This window comes from Mytilus edulis, chromosome 5 (assembly GCF_963676685.1).
Source record: "Mytilus edulis chromosome 5, xbMytEdul2.2, whole genome shotgun sequence".
NCBI classification, from domain to species: domain Eukaryota; kingdom Metazoa; phylum Mollusca; class Bivalvia; order Mytilida; family Mytilidae; genus Mytilus; species Mytilus edulis.
The window spans coordinates 96,799,188-96,821,285 of record NC_092348.1 but is presented as its reverse complement, the minus strand read 5'-3'; the positions used below and the strand labels follow the sequence as shown (position 1 = coordinate 96,821,285).

General features: G+C 34.0%; 1 protein-coding gene across 2 annotated transcripts in view; it reads left to right on the top strand.

The window, feature by feature from the left end:
• Nucleotides 1-22,098, top strand: part of LOC139524910 (irregular chiasm C-roughest protein-like) — a 98,820-nt gene that overhangs the window by 57,664 nt on the left and 19,058 nt on the right. For both annotated transcript variants that reach the window (XM_071320076.1, XM_071320075.1), the window contains one exon: nt 15,394-15,488. In XM_071320076.1, the coding sequence (XP_071176177.1) occupies nt 15,416-15,488 (73 nt within the window). In that variant the 5' untranslated portion in view covers nt 15,394-15,415. The remainder of the gene's footprint in view (nt 1-15,393; nt 15,489-22,098) is intronic.

The window sequence follows — 22,098 nt, the reverse complement described above, 5'->3', positions numbered from 1 at the left end:
ACCTTAGGTCTTCAGTGTCCAGCATACTGACCAATCAAAAGTAACCTGTTTTATGTTCATCTACAACCTTAGTGAATATGTACCTGTAACCTTAGTCATTTAATGATCTCCTGTATATCTTTGATATCATGCTATAGACATGGGTTTTTGGTGCTTCTGTGTTTTGATGAGGAGGTTAATAAAAACAATACAAAAACAGATGTTTAGTGTTAAGATAAACAAGTGTGTGTGTGTGTGTGTGTTTGTGTGTGTAATGCCATGTATTGTGTACTGACTTAAAGTATTGTAACATAGAATCATTAATGACTTAATGGAAATAAATATCTGTAAAGTTAAAAATATTTGAGCTTTATTTTAGCTTGTACTTCTATTTCGTATAAGATCAGAAAAATGTTTTGTAAGAAGATCAGAACCAGGAACAGAGAACCCTAAAATAAGATTTTGTAGATCAAGCCCTAGAAACAGTAATGACAAATACTTATCTAGTCTAACCTTTATTAGAAATGAATGATCTTGTTGTATACTTTAGCCTATAGTTAATCATCAGTCAGAGCTGGTGATAATTGCTTTATAACTAGATAATAATTAATACCAGAGCCATTGTTTCAACACTTCAGTCTTCAGGATTGGAATGTTTCATCACATCTTTTGATTTTTACACTCAGTCCAGCTTTGATTCTGCTAGACCTTAACTCTCAGTTTAATTTAAACCATAAACAGTTAAAACTTAATTTAATAGTTTTAACACTTAAGCATTTAACTCATTTGGTTCCAACAAATTGCCTCAACAAGCAAAGTAGATGGCTACTGACAATGTAACTGATGCTGAGGATAACAGCTGATCTATAAACATCCCTGTTAGCACCACAGTTCACCTCAGCATATCTAAAATGATATGGAAAACCATATGGACCAAAAATGAATGGCTCAGTTAAAAAGATCAGACTCAAAGCAGTCAAGTTAAAAATATTAGGAACTTGCATAATTCGTTGTTTAAAGTTTACATAGCAATAAGCATTTGAAGTTCAATTTTGTAAAGACACTGCAGCTGATTAGTCTATTTTTGGTCCTGGTACAATTTGGCAAAAGAGGATGGTCCCTGTGGGGTAACTTTCTTATTGTGTGGCCTTGGATTTTTAAGCTGTAGTTAAAGAAGATCTTTGTTTTGCTATTGACCTGTATTTGAGTAATTAGTGAGTTGTCTGGTGTTATCTGACATGTGATATCCACCAGGGGACACATCAAAAACAAATTTATCTTCACACTAACTAATGATGGATGATGCAGAAAGCTGTCTGCTATATCTTGTCAAGATCACTACAATGTTTCATTGTTTACAAACTCAAAGACTTGGCACAATTTCATTATTGAACAATCATTGTTTTCTTTTACTGTTAGGATTAATCTCACCAGGAGTCACTTGATTTTATATGAGTGATCTAAATACATCAAGTGCTAGAAGCTTTTCTGTTCAATCACCACATGGTTAAAAGATTTGTCAGAGAAAAGAGGGACCAAAGCATCTGGTTCAAGTAAACTAAGGTTAATGATATTTAGAGGAATGTTTCATTCAAAACCTCTTTAGTTCTAATCACTGCAGTACCAACTGACTCCCAGCAGAATAATTAAAACACTTTAGTAACACTGATTAGCCACTTTGTTACATCATGGTGCCTCTGGGGCTTGAAGTAATGGTTTCAGCAATTTGACTAATATATTGTGGGTCAGATGGGAATCGTAACTGCTATTTATTGTGCATGTCCTAGGACTGTATCTATTATTTATTGTGCCTATCCTAGGACTGTGCTAAAACTTCCATTGAATTCAATGTAGATCTGTCAACAAGTGGCATTTTAAAAGGTTTTCCCAAGGGTAACATTTCTAATCAAATGTACATGTTAAACAAACAAGACCTCAGACATCTTAAAGACATAAAGCTTTATTAAAATGTTTTATGTCTTGTGGTTAACTGTTGAATCAAATGTAGTATCATTGACGTATCAAGAAATTTTCATAAGGGAAAAGGGGGGAGGTGGTCACTGACTGGGTAAGAGGGGACACGCTCCTTTCTCACTTCAGTAATTCTTTATATAATCAACCAAATTATTCCCACAAAAGGGATCTGGTCCCTAAGTCAGCCTCTGAGTATAATGAACCCACATGCTGGGAACTGGGATGAATATCATTTTTGTGTATATACAGTATTCCTGAAAATAAAAGCCATATGTAACATTAGACGTCTCTACCACTAAATATGAAAACTATAAAATGATAGTGTGGTTTTCTCTGTCTCTTTGGAATTGGAATGCAGGTTTTTGGTCATCTCATACTTTTTCAATTCACATGTTAAATTATTGTTGGGCTGCTGTCTTCTAATCCCAACAAAGCTTCATTTATAGGTAAAGACCTATTATAAAGAAACATTCATGATATATAATGTGAAGAATTAAACAAGCAATTATTATGAACAATAAAACCGTTACATTATAGATTCCTCCATGAATGTACTACTTTTGATGTTGCAGAAATGAGCAATATAAAAAAAATTACCTCCAGACAGTAAAGAAGATTAAAGCAAAAGTTAAAAAAAACTTAGGAAAAATAACGGAATATCTGGCATGCTTTTTAGCAGTATGCATGACTAACTTGTATGATACATATTTATTATGAAATCAACGAGTGGAGAAACTTATATAAAACCCTTTGAAGTTTAATGGGAATGTAATTTGTGGGTAAAAGTTGAGTACTCTCTACTGACAAATTGAATTTGCGTGTTTCTATAGAATTAATATGTCATGTTCTGTTATAGTCCAATACAATGAAGGAGTTTGTAGTCCAATACAATGAAGGAGTTTGTAGTTATCATTTATTGAAGTGTAAACACGAGAGATTCTCCCGTTGAAATGATTGGCAAACATTATCATTAACATCATGCTTCAAGTTTGGTATATATATTATTATAAAAGATCTACTGTTCATTATAACAGTTATTGGTGAACAGTTTTACATTGGGGCCTCTTATTGAGTACACATAAACCCTTTTCATGTTCTTTTACTACCCTCCCCCTTTTCTTATGGTAAATACATCAAAGAGATTTATAAAGAATTCTGCACTATATATATAATCACACATACACTCATTATATGGTCCTTTGATACCCATCTGTTGTTATCCCCATAACCAATGGTTAATCTAGAAACAAGTTTATATGTTACATAGATTTTATCAATGAATTATCCATATCTTAAGCAAGAATTTATTTGGATGATGTAATCGTTTCATCCATGCATTTTGAAAAATAACATTGAGTTTACAGTTTTATGATTTATCTGAAATGTTATATATATGTTTGTAAAAATAATGAAGATTCAGTCTCAGCTTCAGAAAGACATTTCAACAACAACAAAAAAATGAAAGTTCTCAAAGCACTTCACAAAAATTTAATAAATCTTGAGGGATATGGACCCCACCAAAAAAGCAATGATGAACTCAGACGGGTCCACAAGAATAGAAATAGTTTTAACTGCCTGACTGGGTGGTTATTCCAGACATCTGTAATTATTATCATTGAATGAGTAGTCAGGTGCACCTTTAATTTACATGTAAACCTTGTCAGGTGATCTTGTCAGTTCCATGCTTAGTGAAAATGGAGAATGTTACTAACAAACAAATTATTGCATCATTGTGCTCATTAATTGGGGAATAAGGATAAATCAAAATTCAATTTCAGGTAAATCTAGTAAACAGTGACATCTGGTTTAAACTTAGAAATGTAGTTATAGAAATAAACACCCATTAAACTGTGTATGAAGGTGCTTATGTATTTATACTGTTTATTTTATCTTGTGTAGAAGTTTTCTAGAGGTACAGTCTTTCTGGTAATTTCCATTTTTAAAGCAATTGCTTTTATGCCGTCGCGTATGGCCATCTTTGTGACCCAGATCAGAGACTCCGCCCAGATCAAGCCATAGTATTTTGTTAAACAGGCTCCTGGTCAGTCATTCTTTAACACCTATGTATGTTTTCTAATGCAATACATAGCTTGAAACTTTAAAAAAAAGTTAGTGGATTTAAGAAGTTTCAGAATATGTTCTTGTAGATGTATTTTTGTATTTAAAGGGTCAACCGTTTGACTATCAAATAACATAGAAGTCCGAGTGAAAAAAAGTACATTTTTATAAATGCGATTCCGTTTTCCGCCGTTCGTACGATGTTGCAACAAAATATGGATTCATTTCAGTTGTTGATTTAGTATTGAAAATTTAACTGAATTATCTCCTAATAAATACGTTTTTTTATGTTTAATTTGTGTTTCTTTAAGAGGTCAGGTGCTCTTGTTCATTCATAAAATTATCGTTCATTCATACATTTATCGTAAAATCAAAATCACTACACAGGTTAATGCGTAGTGTCAAATTATTACCTGTAATCTAAAAATAGACAAACTTTATTTGCGCAAATAATTTAGCGGGACGAAACCCTTGTTGAAAACACATAACAATAAGTTCGTTTTCCTTTTCTATCAAAACTCCGTAATATTTATCGATCACCTTCCTAATGAAATGGACCCGTCCAAACGTAGTAGATGCCAAGTCGGACCAGATGAAGAGATATTTACAATTTGGAATTTTCTAGTTTATTAATACATAGATTGAAAAAAAGTACGTCTTTTTTAAATATCGTGATCAAAACTGGGTTTGCATAACAAATGTCAGATGAAACCATTATCCTCGTCTTTTCAGTGAACAAGTCTACTACGTTTGTTGACACTCGACGGTCCACCGTGTTAGCAATTTTATTTCACATGTTTTCGAAATATTGAAGATCATTTTTCGCAATGTTTCCTGAAAATTGATAAATATCAAAGCAACGTAGAGCTGTTTGTTCTTGTTCGTATAATAAAATTGAGAATGGAAATGGGGAATTTGTCAAAGAGACAACAACCCGACCATAGAAAAACATACAACAGCAGAATTAAGGTCACCAACAGGTCTTCAATGCAGCGAAAAATTCCCGCACCCGGAGGCGTCCTTCAGCTGGCCCCTATACAATATATATACTTGTTCAGTGATAACGATTTAATGTCATGTTTGTCTGTGATGACCCCCCTTTTCGAGATTGCATGAGAATTGTAGTTATCTCATACCCACATGCACTTGTTTCAATCCATAGGATTGTCGACTATCCATATAAAACTATTTATATGGATAATCGACCTTCCTATGGATAGAAACAAGTGCCTGTGCTCGTACCGCATCAGAAGGACACATATCAACTGAGCAATAATGTTTGGAACTTAGTTTTAAAAATGATGACAAAGTAACATTATGAAAATATTTTTATTAAGCTGAAATATACATTTATTCTTTACATGTTTATGTCTTGTAAGATATTTTATTTCTTTCCCGTTTTTTAACATTTGCGTCTGGAAAGTTGAAATGTTTTAACTTAATCATTTGTGTTAATGGTTAAATATAAATTAATGATGAAAATTGTTAAAATTAAATCAATAAAGGAAATTATTGCCAAGAGAGTTACAAACACTACCAGGGGATAATCCATGATGATTTCTTTTTGAGTTATATGTTTCAGCACATGTATATTTGACCCCAACTTTAGCCTGGTAAACGTGTTGTCTCCTTGTGAAATATAAAACATATTAAAAATGACTTTCTGCTAAAGTCTTTTATTTATATAAAGTTAAAACCTTCTTACTTAACTAGACAACACTCATGTCAGGTTTAATTCTTGTATATATGTGGATGAAAAATAAAAGTCCCCAAACATTAACATGGCAGCAATTGCTTTTACAGCCTTTAAGGCTTTGATTTGATTTATAGAGAACAAAGAAATTTCATGTATTTTATACTACATTCTTTTTATACACAAAAATCTGAGTTATCTCCCCTTATATAAACAGTAAAAGCCCAAGAATATAAATTTATGTACCGTACATCAAGATGAACAAATTTTAAAAATTGACTAGTTTTAGTGAAAATCTTATTGCAATTTTTTACAATTCAATATTGCTGAAATAGAGGTTGCAGAAAGAGAATTTTATATGAATGATCAGTAGAATTAATAACACCTTTATGACATAAGACTGTCTATTGTGAGGATGCTGATTATTAATATGTGAATGAATGATGAATAAGATACAGAGAAGCAGACAAAAGCATTATATTGTCTGTTTATACAAAAGTCTGCCAAGTACATGTTTAATATTTTTATTTTAAAATGAAGCCAATTTTAGATGCATTATTTATTTCTATTACATAAAAAGTGAATCTACCATGCAATGATTGCATAATAAAGTGAATTTAATTGGAAATAAATACTCATTGAAATAGCATCAAAAGAATTTGACAGTGTTTGATATAATGTAATTATACTGAACTGATAAACTCAAAGGGGGCTGGTCTTTTAAATTAAGGCCTTAAAGAAAAATTTGTGAATTGTATAAGATCAGGCTTTTTTAAGAAGATCTTCAATTCTGGTTGTGAGATTTTGACATGTCCAGCATTTTACATATTCATCTATAATGACAGTTATCTTAATTCAAATGTTTTGTTATAATGTACTTTTTGAATTTCAACATGGCCATGATCATCAGTCAACATGGTTAGTTGAACTGGACCTTTTAACTTTTTTAATAACCATTGAACATGTTCGAAGAATGTCAGCCAATCTTTATATTTCATTTGTGAACATTTGAACTGGAGGCTAGTTTTCTGATTTAACAATCATACCATGTGTCCTTATGTTTATACAAAGAATATATAATACAATGTTTTTTTGTGCTACAGCTGCAGGCACATTATTTGATGCTTGCATTTGAAATTTGCCTCTGAAGAAGAAACTCTTTTGAAAAAACGAATTATCAATTTAAAACTGCATGGATTGTCAATTAATTTTGTGTTTTTTTATTTTTTCTGTATGTTATCCTGATTTTACTTCAAAGTAAATTCTATTTTGAAATTTATACAAAGATTATTCTGTTTGTTTATAGATGTATCATTCTTTGTAATTGTAAGAATTCTTTGAAGTCGGCAGATTTTGGTAGAATTTCTGTATTTAATTGATGGATATGAATGTGAGAAAATACAAATAAATATTTAGATATACTCTGCTAACTCCTGGCACCGAGTTTGAATCAGATGAAGAAAGATAGGTTTATATATTTGGATGATCATGATGATCGTAATAACCTCAGTTTGAACATCTTCAATCTCATTAAAGTATCAAGGATGTCCACAAATTGTAAAACAAGTCTGGACACAGGATCTTTTGGCATCCGAGGAATGCAGTCACAATCTAAAACAGTTCCATATCATTATGTCAATGATTGCTGTGTTGGTCCTGAACATGTATGACATATTTACCACTAGACATTAAGCAACCAACAATCAAGCAATCATTGTTTTGTATTGTTTTTTTTGTCACATATGATGCTTAAACAAGCAGATAGTTTTTTCAAATAAAAGTCCTGAGGGGAGAAAACTTCTGTACATTTGATAGCCAATTATTTTCCATAAAAGTTGCTGATTCTTCAGGTAAAGATGACTTCATTTTTACCAGTACTATTAAAAAAACATCCACATCTTCTTTCTATCTAACATATTTTCTTATAAATTTTGTTTGTAGTTTTTTCAACTTTCAGGAACCAACATTTTCATCTTAGATTTGATTGTAGTTTCTTCTCACTTCAGAACCAAGATTTACATCACTTATGTCAGTTTCTATTGGATTACTGAGATACAACTTGATTCCTGGTAAACATCAATTGTTTCATGACAATCTGTACATTCATTCTGATCCATTTCTCAAATTACACTACTCCAATCATCTTACACAATAACTAATTACTTTCTCAGCAATGCTCAGATTATCTTCCAAAATTAAAGATGAGATTCAAAAATTAACAAAGTTTGTTATGTGCAACCATGTGTAGGGGAGTGGAACGGTTACATTGTGTTTTATACATTGATGTTATTTCTACCTCCAGACATCAAAGAGTTCTTGGTTGTTATGGTGCTTCAGATATATGTGATACAAAACTTTAGATGAGACAGATTTAGGATATTTTCTCTTCTTTATTGTCAATAAAATACAAAAAAGTAGACAAATAAACTATTGCTGATAAGGCTTCATTAGGGAGAGCTATTCAGCTTTCCTGATCTGTTTACATCCTCTTATTTAGTATCTGTTGGTCAATAACTTCTCTGGTCAGTTGGAATCACACAATCATCTCAAGACAAGAATTAAAGAACTTGGACTTCTGAAATTCATAAGTATGAAATATTGATTACGAAAAAACTTTTTATGCCCTATTTTTATGTCCCATTTATGGGCATTATGTTTATTGGTCTGTGCATCTGTTCGTTCATATGTTTGTTCGTCTGTTCCGCTTCTGGTTAAAGTTTTTGGTCCAGGTAGTTTTTGATGAAGTTGAAGTCCAATCAACTTGAAACTTAGTACACATGTTCCCTATGATATAATCTTTCTAATTTTGATATCAAATTAGAGTTTTTATCCCATTTTCACAGTCGACTGAACATCGAAAATGATAGTACAGATGGGACATCCATGTACTAGGGACACATTCTTGTTTAATATAAATTGGTTATATATAGAAACAAGGAGGTGACTTGGTTGCCAATGAGACAACTACTACTTAGTATTCATCAAAGTACACCATATAACAAAGAAGATCATAGTAGTAAACAACAAAGTGAGTAAAATGTCACCATGCTGTCTTCAACAATGATTAAAACAATAAAAATACCATATACTGGGTAGTCAGCTACTATAAGTAATAATTTCAAAACATTTTTTTTTTCATGTAGAAAACAGCTGTATGAAATGGTCTGAGTGTAGAATATCAAATATGTTGTTCATTGTATATCACTTAGGATGTCCAAGGTCACATAAATCAACCATCTTGTGAAAACACTCGTTCATTCTAGAGTTAACTAGCTATTGACAGATTTTGACAGGTGACTGTATGGATGTCCAGCAGTGTGTTGACCAGTTGGCTCTTACTGCCCACTGACAGATGTATACAGTTTGAGTCTAAGATTTCCATTACTATTAGGATCACTGTTGACCGTCAGCTAATTAAATATCAATAACAGGAATTTCAATACTCAGCCTTCTTGAGAAACTTCATTTTGTAAATCACTTATAGTTTGTCTATTGGACAGTGCTGACCAAACATGTCATTCATCACATGATAATCTCCATGTCCAGTTTCAGCAAATTCCAATGTAACACCTGACAAACACGTCATTCATCACATGATAATCTCCATGTCCAGTTTCAGCAAATTCCAATGTAACACCTGACAAACACAATAATCACCCTATGGTCAGCCTAGCTTTAAATAATCATATGTAACTCAGTAGAAATGTTTAAACCTGAATTTTCAACTGGTGGCTTGTGGTTGTTTTCTGCTTTTTGGTCCGTTGTTATCTCTTTGACAAAATGACCTATTTCCATTTTCCATTTTATTTATGATATATATCCAGATCGATATTAACTATTTCAGATTAGGGAATACGAAAAGTACGCCAAATAAAAGTCAGAAATTGAACAGAGATCAGAGAAGTTTTGGAATAATTGCCAATGAGATAGACAATAAACCATAGATGTGAACCAACCAACCCCCAGGTCACAATACATTCTACCACAATAAACCATAGATGTGAACCAACCAACTCCTAGGTCACAATACAATAAACCATAGATGTGAACCAACCAACCCCCAAGTCACAATACAGTCTACCACAATAAACCATAGATGTGAACCAACCAACTCCTAGGTCACAATACAATAAACCATAGATGTGAACCAACCAACCCCCAGGTCACAATACAGTCTACATCAATAAACCATAGATGTGAACCAACCAACCCCCAGGTCACAATACAGTCTACCACAATAAACCATAGATGTGAACCAACCAACTCCTAGGTCACAATACAATAAACCATAGATGTGAACCAAACAACCCCCAGGTCACAATACAGTCTACCACAATAAACCATAGATGTGAACCAACCGACCCCCAGGTCACAATACAGTCTACCACAATAAACCATAGATGTGAACCAAACAACCCCCAGGTCACAATACAGTCTACCACAATAAACCATAGATGTGAACCAACTAACCCCCAGGTCACAATACAGTCTACCACAATAAACCGTAGATGTGAACCAACCAACCCCCAGGTCACAATACAGTCTACCACAATAAACCATAGATGTGAACCAACCAACTCCTAGGTCACAATACAGTCTACCACAATAAACCATAGATGTGAACCAAACAACCCCCAGGTCACAATACAGTCTACCACAATAAACCATAGATGTGAACCAACCAACCCCCAGGTCACAATACAATAAACCATAGATGTGAACCAACCAACCCCCAGGTCCCAATACAATCAACCATAGATGTGAACCAACCAACCCCCAGGTCACAATACAGTCTACCACAATAGACAATAAACCATAGACGTGAACCAACCAACCCCCAGGTCACAATACAATAAACCATAAATGTGAACCAACCAACCCCCAGGTCACAATAAACCATAAATGTGAACCAACCAACCCCCAGGTCACAATAAACCATAGATGTGAACCAACCAACCCCCAGGTCACAATACAGTCTACCACAATAGACAAACTCAAAATTGTTTAGAAAGCTTTACAATGTGCTGTGTTTATGTGAAACAATTCAGTGCCTATATTTATGACAACCTTCTCCCAGTCAATTTTTCCATCCATCGCAATGAAATTGAAACTGCCATCTTGAAGTACTTATATTTTATCTTATTGTTTATAAGATAAAAGTCAAGTTTACAGTGTTTGACCAATAGACATGATGGTCATAAAGATTACAAAGACCAGATGTCTAAGATGGAATTACACTGGGATTTCACCAGCACATTTTTTAATCCACTTTTTTATAGGTTTTGTTGAAAATAAGATCTTGTTCTTTTATCAAGGTTGAGTTTGAATTTCTAGATCAGATAAAAGAGTAAATCCATTGTGGTATCAACTGACCTTTGTTTAGGAAGTCAATTTAGAACACACATATATATACATTTCTTTAAAACTTTGAACAATAGAATTGTTTAGCATTTTATTAAATAAATCCAAATGGCTGTTTAACTGCTTGAATAAGGTGGCTCAGCCAAGGGTACTAACACACTACACATGTCTGATTTATGTCCAAATTGTGTGTATAAAAAAAACACAACTTTAAGTAATTGATAAAATGAAGTTACTCCTTTATTTATTTAACTTCAAACACAGAATTTTTCAAAACCATGAAATTAAATCCACCACAAAAATGCACCCCCCTCTAAATCCATTTCCTTGGTAACCATAAAAATAAATGAATCCACAGTAGCCATTATTTATGTCTGTTGTGTACAACGAAACAAAGAGAAATCCAGGAGTTTATTCTGACACAATGACAAGTTGGTATTTTAACAGGATTATTCAATCTGTTCAGGAATGGAAATATTTTACAAAAACTAGAAGAAAACTGTTTTCCTTACTGTATCTGCATCTGTAGGGATAGTTACGAGACATAAAGTGAAGAGTAAATGTGGTAATCTAAATAAGATCAGACTGAGCACTCCATCATAACATATAATTACCCCTGACAACTCTTTACATTGAAGAATCTAGCTTACTGGTGATCTAACCTTGTCTCAGGTCAAGCTTTAGCATTACTGGTGATCTAACCTTGTCTCAGGTCAAGCTTTAGCATTGGATTACTGGGGATCTAACCTTGTCTCAGGTCAAGCTTTAGCATTGGATTACTGGTGATCTAACCTTGTCTCAGGTCAAGCTTTAGCATTGGATTACTGGGGATCTAACCTTGTCTCAGGTCAAGCTTTAGCATTGGATTACTGGTGATCTAACCTTGTCTCAGGTCAAGCTTTAGCATTGGATTACTGGGGATCTAACCTTGTCTCAGGTCAAGCTTTAGCATTGGATTACTGGGGATCTAAACTTGTCTCAGGTCAAGCTTTAGCATTGGATTACTGGGGATCTAACCTTGTCTCAGGTCAAGCTTTAGCATTGGATTACTGGTGATCTAACCTTGTCTCAGGTCAAGCTTTAGCATTGGATTACTGGGGATCTAACCTTGTCTCAGGTCAAGCTTTAGCATTGGATTACTGGGGATCTAACCTTGTCTCAGGTCAAGCTTTAGCATTGGATTACTGGTGATCTAACCTTGTCTCAGGTCAAGCTTTAGCATTGGATTACTGGTGATCTAATCTTGTCTCAGGTCAAGCTTTAGCATTGGATTACTGGTGATCTAACCTTGTCTCAGGTCAAGCTTTAGCATTGGATTACTGGGGATCTAACCTTTGTCATTTTACACTGTCTCAGGTCAAACTTTATTTCAAAGTAAAAACAAATATTACTATTATTCTTTTATTAATCAAATGTTTTGTGTTTAACATAACCTGTAATCAATCTCTAATACTTGTGAGGAGTAATGGAGTAAGCCTAGATTAGGGGATTATAATGACTGAATTATTCGGATTATGTTTGACCATTCCTGAATAACATACATTAAAGCCTTTTTTATCCAAGAAATTTATGTTGCTGTCATTTACCAAGTTAATGACCTTTATTTAAAGGGAGCCCAATCATGCCCCTGTACAGTTAGGGGGTGTTGCATAATGGGTGGGGGTTGGGGGAACTGCTCAGTGCACCTTGAGTCCTACACAATTAAGTTTTCACTCAATTTGAAATTTTGAATTGATCATATTTTTACATAAAAAATAAAGCTTTTGACTGTTTCAACTTATTTAAGATAAATCGGATTTGCAAATAATACTTTGTTTGGTGGAACAATTGTGCATTGTAGGTTTAACATCCTACAATACCAGAATGATACAACAAATGTTTATTTTCCTACAATACCGTGGAATGATACTACAAACATCTTCCTGACAGTGAGAGAGTACAGAATCATCACATGCATTTAACTGTCATTAATTTCAAATACTAACCAATCAGATCACAGGGTCATAGGTTATTGTATGGTGGCATGTGTCAGAATGAAATATATGTCACTTTGATGTATGGATAAGTACCTGCACTTCTCTCTTGTTTGTCAGAAATAAATTGTAGAATACATACAGGTCACAAAATAATTGATGATGCATTCAAAATATAACAACATTTTCATTGCAGTATTTTTCCTGCATCAGAAAACCAGCAATAATATATGTTAATTGAAAATCATTCGCTTATTCAGAGGCTGATTTAGACAGTTTTTCAAGGGGCCTGGGCCACCCTTTTGTGGAAAAAATTTAGTTGATTATATAGGGAATCACTGAAGCATGAATGGAGCAGGCCCTCTCTTAGGCAGTCAGTGGCCCCCCTTTTTCCGAAAATTTCTGGATTTTTCACTGTTATAGCAATCATATTCCAGCAGGAAGTATTTCAGTCATTTACACAAAAACAAGAAGTCTAGAATAATCATAGTATCTGAAAAATTCCCTGGGAGATTTGAATCTGCAAATTTAATACATAACATTCTCCCCCATTTATTCAACATCTTGAGATAGCATAACATTCTCCCCAACATATATCATTGATTTAATATCTAGAGACAAAAATCTTCTCCTCTGAAACTACTGGGCTAATTTCGACCAAATTTGGTTACAATCATCCTTGTGGTACTTAATCAAAATAATGTGTTGACCAATATGGCAGACATGCCTGAAATTGGAACATAGTGGTAAATTGCAATGTTTGGCTATTATCTTGAAAACTGTTTAAGATAGCAAAATCTGACTGGGCCAAAAATAATCAGAATTATGAGATCTACTTATTGTCTATTGACATCTAAACTGTTAGACGACTTTTTATAGGAGTTATTGCCCTAAAACGACAAGACGCAGGTGAGCTAGTTTTTAATTTGAAACTTTTTCACTAGTGTAATACAGTATGCAGTAAATGATGTACATGTATGTGAGAAATACATGTAGTAATCGAGATAATTACTTTAGAATGTTGATTGTTATTTTATTACTGATAGACAACAGTAATTACAACTGTAGAATACTATTACAGGGCGTGTGACATGTTACCTGTCAGATATAGCAAGGTTAAGCGCTGACGATTGTCAGGAAGGAAGTTAACTGATCTATGACATGTTAGTTGTTGTGACATATCAGGGGGAAATAAAATGATCATCCGTCTCAGAATATACAGGTTGGGTGGTAGTGTTTGGCACAATCAGGGAAGACAAATTAAGGGATATCTGTTATGGAAAGAACACACTAATTAAGAGTTGTCTTTAGGGATATTGTTGAAAGTGAAGATAAAAAAGGATATAGTGGGATCATTGTCATGGAAAGTAAAAATAAACTAAGGGATATTCCTGAGATATCTGTCAGAGAAAATGAATACTTAGATTTAAGTGTTATCTTTGGGATATCTGTCAGGGAGGTAACAAATTCAGGAATATATGTCTTGTAAGGAACACACAAACTTAAATTGTTATCTTTAGGGATATCTGTGTCATTAAATGTAACAAATTAAAGGATATATGTCCAGGGCTGCCAAGTCTCACGCAGTCTCACGCATGTTCATGCTTTTTTGGTGGCATTTTCCTTTGATCTATTGTTTTTTTCTCTTTGATCTTTTCAATTTTGGCCAAATCTCACGCATTTGCTTCATTAAAAGTTGACTGAACTGTATGTCTTGTAAGGGACACTCAAATTTTATGTCCATGAAGTTGACAATAAACTTAAGGGATATCTGTGTAGGAATAGGAAGATAATTTGAGGGGTATCTTACAGTATTAACATGGAGGATTACTGTAAATCTGTCTAGAAAATTGAAATAACTTTAGGATATTTGTTTGTGAAATCTCAATGATATCTGTTCAGGAAATTGAAGATAACTTGAGGATTTATTAACAAGATACCTGGTAGCCAAATTGAAGATACTTTAAGGATATTTTGAGGAATATCTGGTGGGGAATTTGCAGATAACATGCAGATAAACTTATAAGATATCTGTTCAGTAAATTTAAGTGACTTAAGAATAATTCAAGGGATATCTGTCAGGGAAATTGTGGATAAACTTGTGAGATATTTGTCCATGAAATTGTAGATAACTTATTGATAAACTTATGGGATATCGGTCGAGGGAATTGCAGATAACTTGAGGATAAACTTTGTGTATGTTGTGAAAAGTGAAGATATGTTAAGGATGTTCTATGACGATGACTCGTATCTTTTAATATGGAAGGTGCATAAGTTAAGTTGTTATATTATAAACCCTTAATTATATTTTCAGAGTTATAAAAAGTTGTTTTATCTTTTAATCTTCTTTTTCAGATTAAAGTGAAATAAAGACAAGATGGAACACATAGAACCAATGAAGCAACTAGTATTTTACATTTCCATAGCAACGGTTTTATTTATTAATACAGGTATGATGTAATTAATGACAATAGAAGTATTACAGATGCACAGACCTATTTGAATGAAAACAAATCCCCTTTGTATCTGGATGGTAGAGAATTGCCTTGTAGTTTAAGGTTTCAAATCATGACCTTCAGGTTTGGTTATAAGTTTTAGTGTTGCATGGTTAAAACCCTTGTTCAAGTTCTTTTCCTTAAAATCATTAGAAAAAAATAAATCTCCAACTACATTGAAATAGTTAATTTTGAGCAGACAGTGGCATTTATTAAAATCTCAATAAAAGTAGATTAGAAACAATACAAAAAACCCATCAGACATAATTGCACCTTTCACAATGTTGGTCGGTTTACTTATATGATATTTATTTTCTGAATTCTATTTTTCTATTCCTGGAAGTGTTGAAGAGATTATTCAATAATGTTGTTGTCACAAGTTTTGGGAAAGAAGTGACTGAATCAATGCTCTAAGATAAACAAAAATGTTGTGGAGAAAAGTGTGAAATTAACATTCTAAGATAAACAGAAAAGTGAAGGAATGTTGATTTTTGTAGTGTGTCTATCAACATAATAGAATTAATAAAACTGAGATAAGACACAAACACAAAAAAACACTTGGCATTAAAAGATTTCATACAACAAAGAACTTTATTCAAAACAAGGAGATTGATCTAATTTTACTTTTGATAAGAGGAACAATTTGTGTACTTGCTCAGCCTCAAAAACTGAGTGCACATTTAACTATGCTAATATGACACACATTTCCTTCAAGGACAACAGTTGTAAAATTAATTAAAGGCATTAATTTGTAATTGAATAAAATAACATCTGTGATATATACATCACAAGGAGACAGCAACTCATGGACACGAGGAAAACAAGATATCTAGAGGTCAACAGAGCCAATAACATCTGTGATGTATACATCACAAGGAGACAGCAACTCATGGACACAAGGAAAAAAGATATCTCAGGTCAACAGAGCCAATAACATCTGTGATATAAACATCACAAGGAGACAGCAACTCATGGACACAAGGAAAACAAGATATCTAGAGGTCAACAGAGCCAATAACGTCTGTGATATATACATCACAAGGAGACAGCAACTCATGGACACAAGGAAAAAAGATATCTCAGGTCAACAGAGCCAATAACATCTGTGATATATACATCACAAGGAGACAGCAACTCATGGACACAAGGAAAAAAAGATATCTCAGGTCAACAGAGCCAATAACATCTGTGATATATACATCACAAGGAGACAGCAACTCATGGACACAAGAAAAAAAAGATATCTCAGGTCAACAGAGCCAATAACGTCTGTGATATATACATCACAAGGAGACAGCAACTCATGGACACAAGGAAAACAAGATATCTCAGGTCAACAGAGCCAATAACATCTGTGATATATACATCACAAGGAGACAGCAACTCATGGACACAAGGAAAACAAGATATCTCAGGTCAACAGAGCCAATAACATCTGTGATATATACATCACAAGGAGACAGCAACTCATGGACACAAGGAAAAAAGATATCTAGAGGTCAACAGTGCCAATAACATCTGTGATATATACATCACAAGGAGACAGCAACTCATGGACACAAGGAAAACAAGATATCTCAGGTCAACAGAGCCAATAACATCTGTGATATATACATCACAAGGAGACAGCTACTCATGGACACAAGGAAAACAAGATATCTCAGGTCAACAGAGCCAATAACATCTGTGATATATACATCACAAGGAGACAGCTACTCATGGACACAAGGAAAACAAGATATCTAGAGGTCAACAGTGCCAATAACATCTGTGATATATACATCACAAGGAGACAGCAACTCATGGACACAAGGAAAACAAGATATCTCAGGTCAACAGAGCCAATAACATCTGGGATATATACATCACAAGGAGACAGCTACTCATGGACACAAGGAAAACAAGATATCTAGAGGTCAACAGTGCCAATAACATCTGTGATATATACATCACAAGGAGACAGCAACTCATGGACACAAGGAAAACAAGATATCTCAGGTCAACAGAGCCAATAACATCTGGGATATATACATCACAAGGAGACAGCAACTCATGGACACAAGGAAAACAAGATATCTCAGGTCAACAGAGCCAATAACATCTGTGATATATACATCACAAGGAGACAGCTACTCATGGACACAAGGAAAACAAGATATCTCAGGTCAACAGAGCCAATAACATCTGTGATATATACATCACAAGGAGACAGCTACTCATGGACACAAGGAAAACAAGATATCTCAGGTCAACAGAGCCAATAACATCTGGGATATATACATCACAAGGAGACAGCTACTCATGGACACAAGGAAAACAAGATATCTCAGGTCAACAGAGCCAATAACATCTGTGATATATACATCACAAGGAGACAGCTACTCATGGACACAAGAAAAAAAGATATCTCAGGTCAACAGAGCCAATAACATCTGTGATATATACATCACAAGGAGACAGCAACTCATGGACACAAGGAAAACAAGATATCTCAGGTCAACAGAGCCAATAACATCTGTGATATATACATCACAAGGAGACAGCTACTCATGGACACAAGGAAAACAAGATATCTCAGGTCAACAGAGCCAATAACATCTGTGATATATACATCACAAGGAGACAGCAACTCATGGACACAAGGAAAACAAGATATCTCAGGTCAACAGAGCCAATAACATCTGTGATATATACATCACAAGGAGACAGCAACTCATGGACACAAGGAAAACAAGATATCTCAGGTCAACAGAGCCAATAACATCTGTGATATATACATCACAAGGAGACAGCTACTCATGGACACAAGGAAAACAAGATATCTCAGGTCAACAGAGCCAATAACATCTGTGATATATACATCACAAGGAGACAGCTACTCATGGACACAAGGAAAACAAGATATCTCAGGTCAACAGAGCCAATAACATCTGTGATATATACATCACAAGGAGACAGCTACTCATGGACACAAGGAAAACAAGATATCTCAGGTCAACAGAGCCAATAACATCTGTGATATATACATCACAAGGAGACAGCAACTCATGGACACAAGGAAAACAAGATATCTCAGGTCAACAGAGCCAATAACATCTGTGATATATACATCACAAGGAGACAGCAACTCATGGACACAAGAAAAAAAGATATCTCAGGTCAACAGAGCCAATAACATCTGTGATATATACATCACAAGGAGACAGCAACTCATGGACACAAGGAAAACAAGATATCTCAGGTCAACAGAGCCAATAACATCTGTGATATATACATCACAAGGAGACAGCTACTCATGGACACAAGGAAAACAAGATATCTCAGGTCAACAGAGCCAATAACATCTGTGATATATACATCACAAGGAGACAGCTACTCATGGACACAAGGAAAACAAGATATCTCAGGTCAACAGAGCCAATAACATCTGTGATATATACATCACAAGGAGACAGCAACTCATGGACACAAGGAAAAAAAATATGACCTTAAAAGTTCAACAATAATCAAGCTTCTATACAATATGTTAAACGCTAAATCATAATTTTTCAAAGGTCAGACCAGAAATTATTAACATTTTCAATCCATGAACACCACAAATACTTTTGAAAAATAGAGGATTTCTGAGTATTCATATATGACCTTGATAATACACATTGATTTACCAAGGATCACACAAGATTCTAAATCCACATCATAATTGATACCTGTGACCTTGGTGTTTATAATTGATACCTGTGACCTTGATGTTTATAATTTGATAAATAAACCTGGATATTTATAATGATTTACCAGAGATAAAGTGCAGTGAATGTATTAGCCGCGCCAGCAGAATGCACTTTCATAAATCATCAAAGAAGATTACTAGGTTAGAACATTATATAATTTGGGAAAAAATATATACAAAAACAAGTTTCTGTATTCAGCAAGATTTTTAATTGTGCAAAAGTTGATTTTTGAGTAAGTCATTAACATTCATCGGTAATACATCAGCAATGCAGATTTATGTTTGAATCTTTTGTTCTTGTCCTGAAATTCTTTGATATTATTTATTACCTACATTACCATAAAAATAAACAAAACCTACATTACCATAAGAATAATAAAATGTTGAGAAACCTAACTGCACATGCATCTTGTAACAAAGTTACACATCCATGTGTTCATCAGTGAGTCTGATTACATGTCCATGTGTTCATCTGTGAGTCTGATTACATGTCCATTTGATCATCAGTGAGTCTGATTACATGTCCATGTGTTCATCTGTGAGTTTGTTTACATGTCCATGTGTTCATCAGTGAGTCGGATTACATGTCCATGTGTTCATCTGTGGGTGAGCTTGTTTAAATTTCTATTTGATCATCAGTGAGCCTGTTTACATGTCCATGTGTTCATCAGTAAGCTTGTTTACATGTCCATTTGATTATCTGTGAGTCTGTTTACATGTCCATGTGTTCATCAGTGAGCTTGTTTACATGTCCATTTGATCATCTGTGAGTCTGTTTACATGTCCATGTGTTCATCAGTGAGCTTGTTTTCATGTTCATTTGATCATCAGTGAGCCTGTTTACATGTCCATGTGTTCATCAGTGAGCTTGTTTACATGTCCATTTGATCATCTGTGAGTCTGTTTACATGTCCATGTGTTCATCAGTGAGCTTGTTTACATATCCATCTGATCATCTGTGAGTCTGATTACATGTCCATGTGTTCATCTGTGAGTTTTTTTACATGTCCATGTGTTCATCAGTGAGTCTGATAACATGTCTATGTGTTCATCAGTGAGCTTGTTTACATTTCTATTTGATCATCAGTGAGTCTGTTTACATGTCCATGTGTTCATCAGTGAGCTTGTTTACATGTCCATTTGATCATCTGTGAGTCTGTTTACATGTCCATGTGTTCATCAGTGAGCTTGTTTTCATGTTCATTTGATCATCAGTGAGCCTGTTTACATGTCTATGTGTTCATCAGTGAGCTTGTTTACATGTCCATTTGATCATCTGTGAGTCTGTTTCCATGTCCATTTGATCATCTGTGAGTCTATTTACATGTCCATGTGTTAATCAGTGAGTCTGTTTACATGTCCATGTGTTCATCAGTGAGTCTGTTTACATGTCCATGTGTTAATCAGTGAGTCTGTTTACACGTCCATGTGTTCATCATTGAGCCTGTTTACCTGTCCATGTGTTAATCAGTGAATCTGTTTACACATCCATGTGTTCATCTGTGAGCCTGTTTACATGTATTTGTGTTCATCAGTGAGTCTGTTTACATGTATTTGTGTTCATCAGTGAGTCTGATTACATGTCCATGTGTTCATCAGTGAGTCTGTTTATATGTCTTTGTGTTCATCTGTGAGTTTGTGTACATGTCCATGTGTACATCAGTGAGTCTGTTTACACATTTTCATGTGTTCATCTCTCAGTCTGTTGACACATCTATGTGTTGGTATGTGAGTCTGTTTACATATCTGTGTGTTCATCAGTGAGTCTGTTTACATCTTCATGTGTTTATATTTGAGTCTGTTTGTATATCCTCTAAAAGCTTTAGAGTGCTTTGATAATATTTTATGAAATTTGTATTGAATATTGAAAAAAAAGTTTATCTTTCAAGAGTTGTTACATATAATGCAATCACTCACATGTGCCTTGAATGGTCTACTTGAAACGTTACCTTTTGATGGGATAGGTAAAAGTAAGCTTGTTTTGATTAAAGTAGTGTTTGCAATTTCAGAGATATGTGACTTTTAGCAATTAGTGTCATATGTCACACAATAACTTGAGTTAGTTAAGATAAATTTTCTTTGCACTTTCCACTGTGAAAAACCAGCTGTGAATGCATGTCTCTTGAGCAGATCATTTCCATTTTACCACTGGCATGACTGGCTAACAAGATTTGGGAAGGGTTGTTGTTGTTAAGTCATGTTTGTTTATTCAAAAAGTACATACTTAAAAATCTGTGGTTGATCTTGAATTGAAACCTTGCTCAATCTTTTCCTGAATTGAGTTAAGAAAAGGGGTTTATCAAGTGACATAGACCCTTATAATGCTAAAGCACCATGTTCTCTATCATGTTTATCAAATATTGCAGAAGCATAAGTCCCATAGATCCCAGGTGAAACCATAAAGGGGCCTCTTGTTAAATCATTATATTTCAAAATTCCTTTGATCATTTAAGCAATGCAAAAAATTTGGGAAGAAACAGTTGTCTTTGAATTATTTTGATATCAATTTATTTAGATAAATATTAATTTAATTGATAAAGGAAGGCATGTTAGGTGATTATATGTAATATAGATAAACAATATGTCTGGCAGAAATAGACACATGCTCAAGAGGAGATAAAAACAACAATTCTACAGGTTGACTCATACAAAACACATGTGAAAATTAACTTTATAATTGTTAGTTGTAAAGTTTTCTTCGTCAGTACATTGTTTTGCACCAGAGTTTTTTTGTTGGTCTTACTCATTGCAGAAGTCAATACAATTACACAATATATAATTGTTTGATGTAAGATTTCACCAGTTGTATGCGTTGCCAAAGCAAAATAATGAATGAAG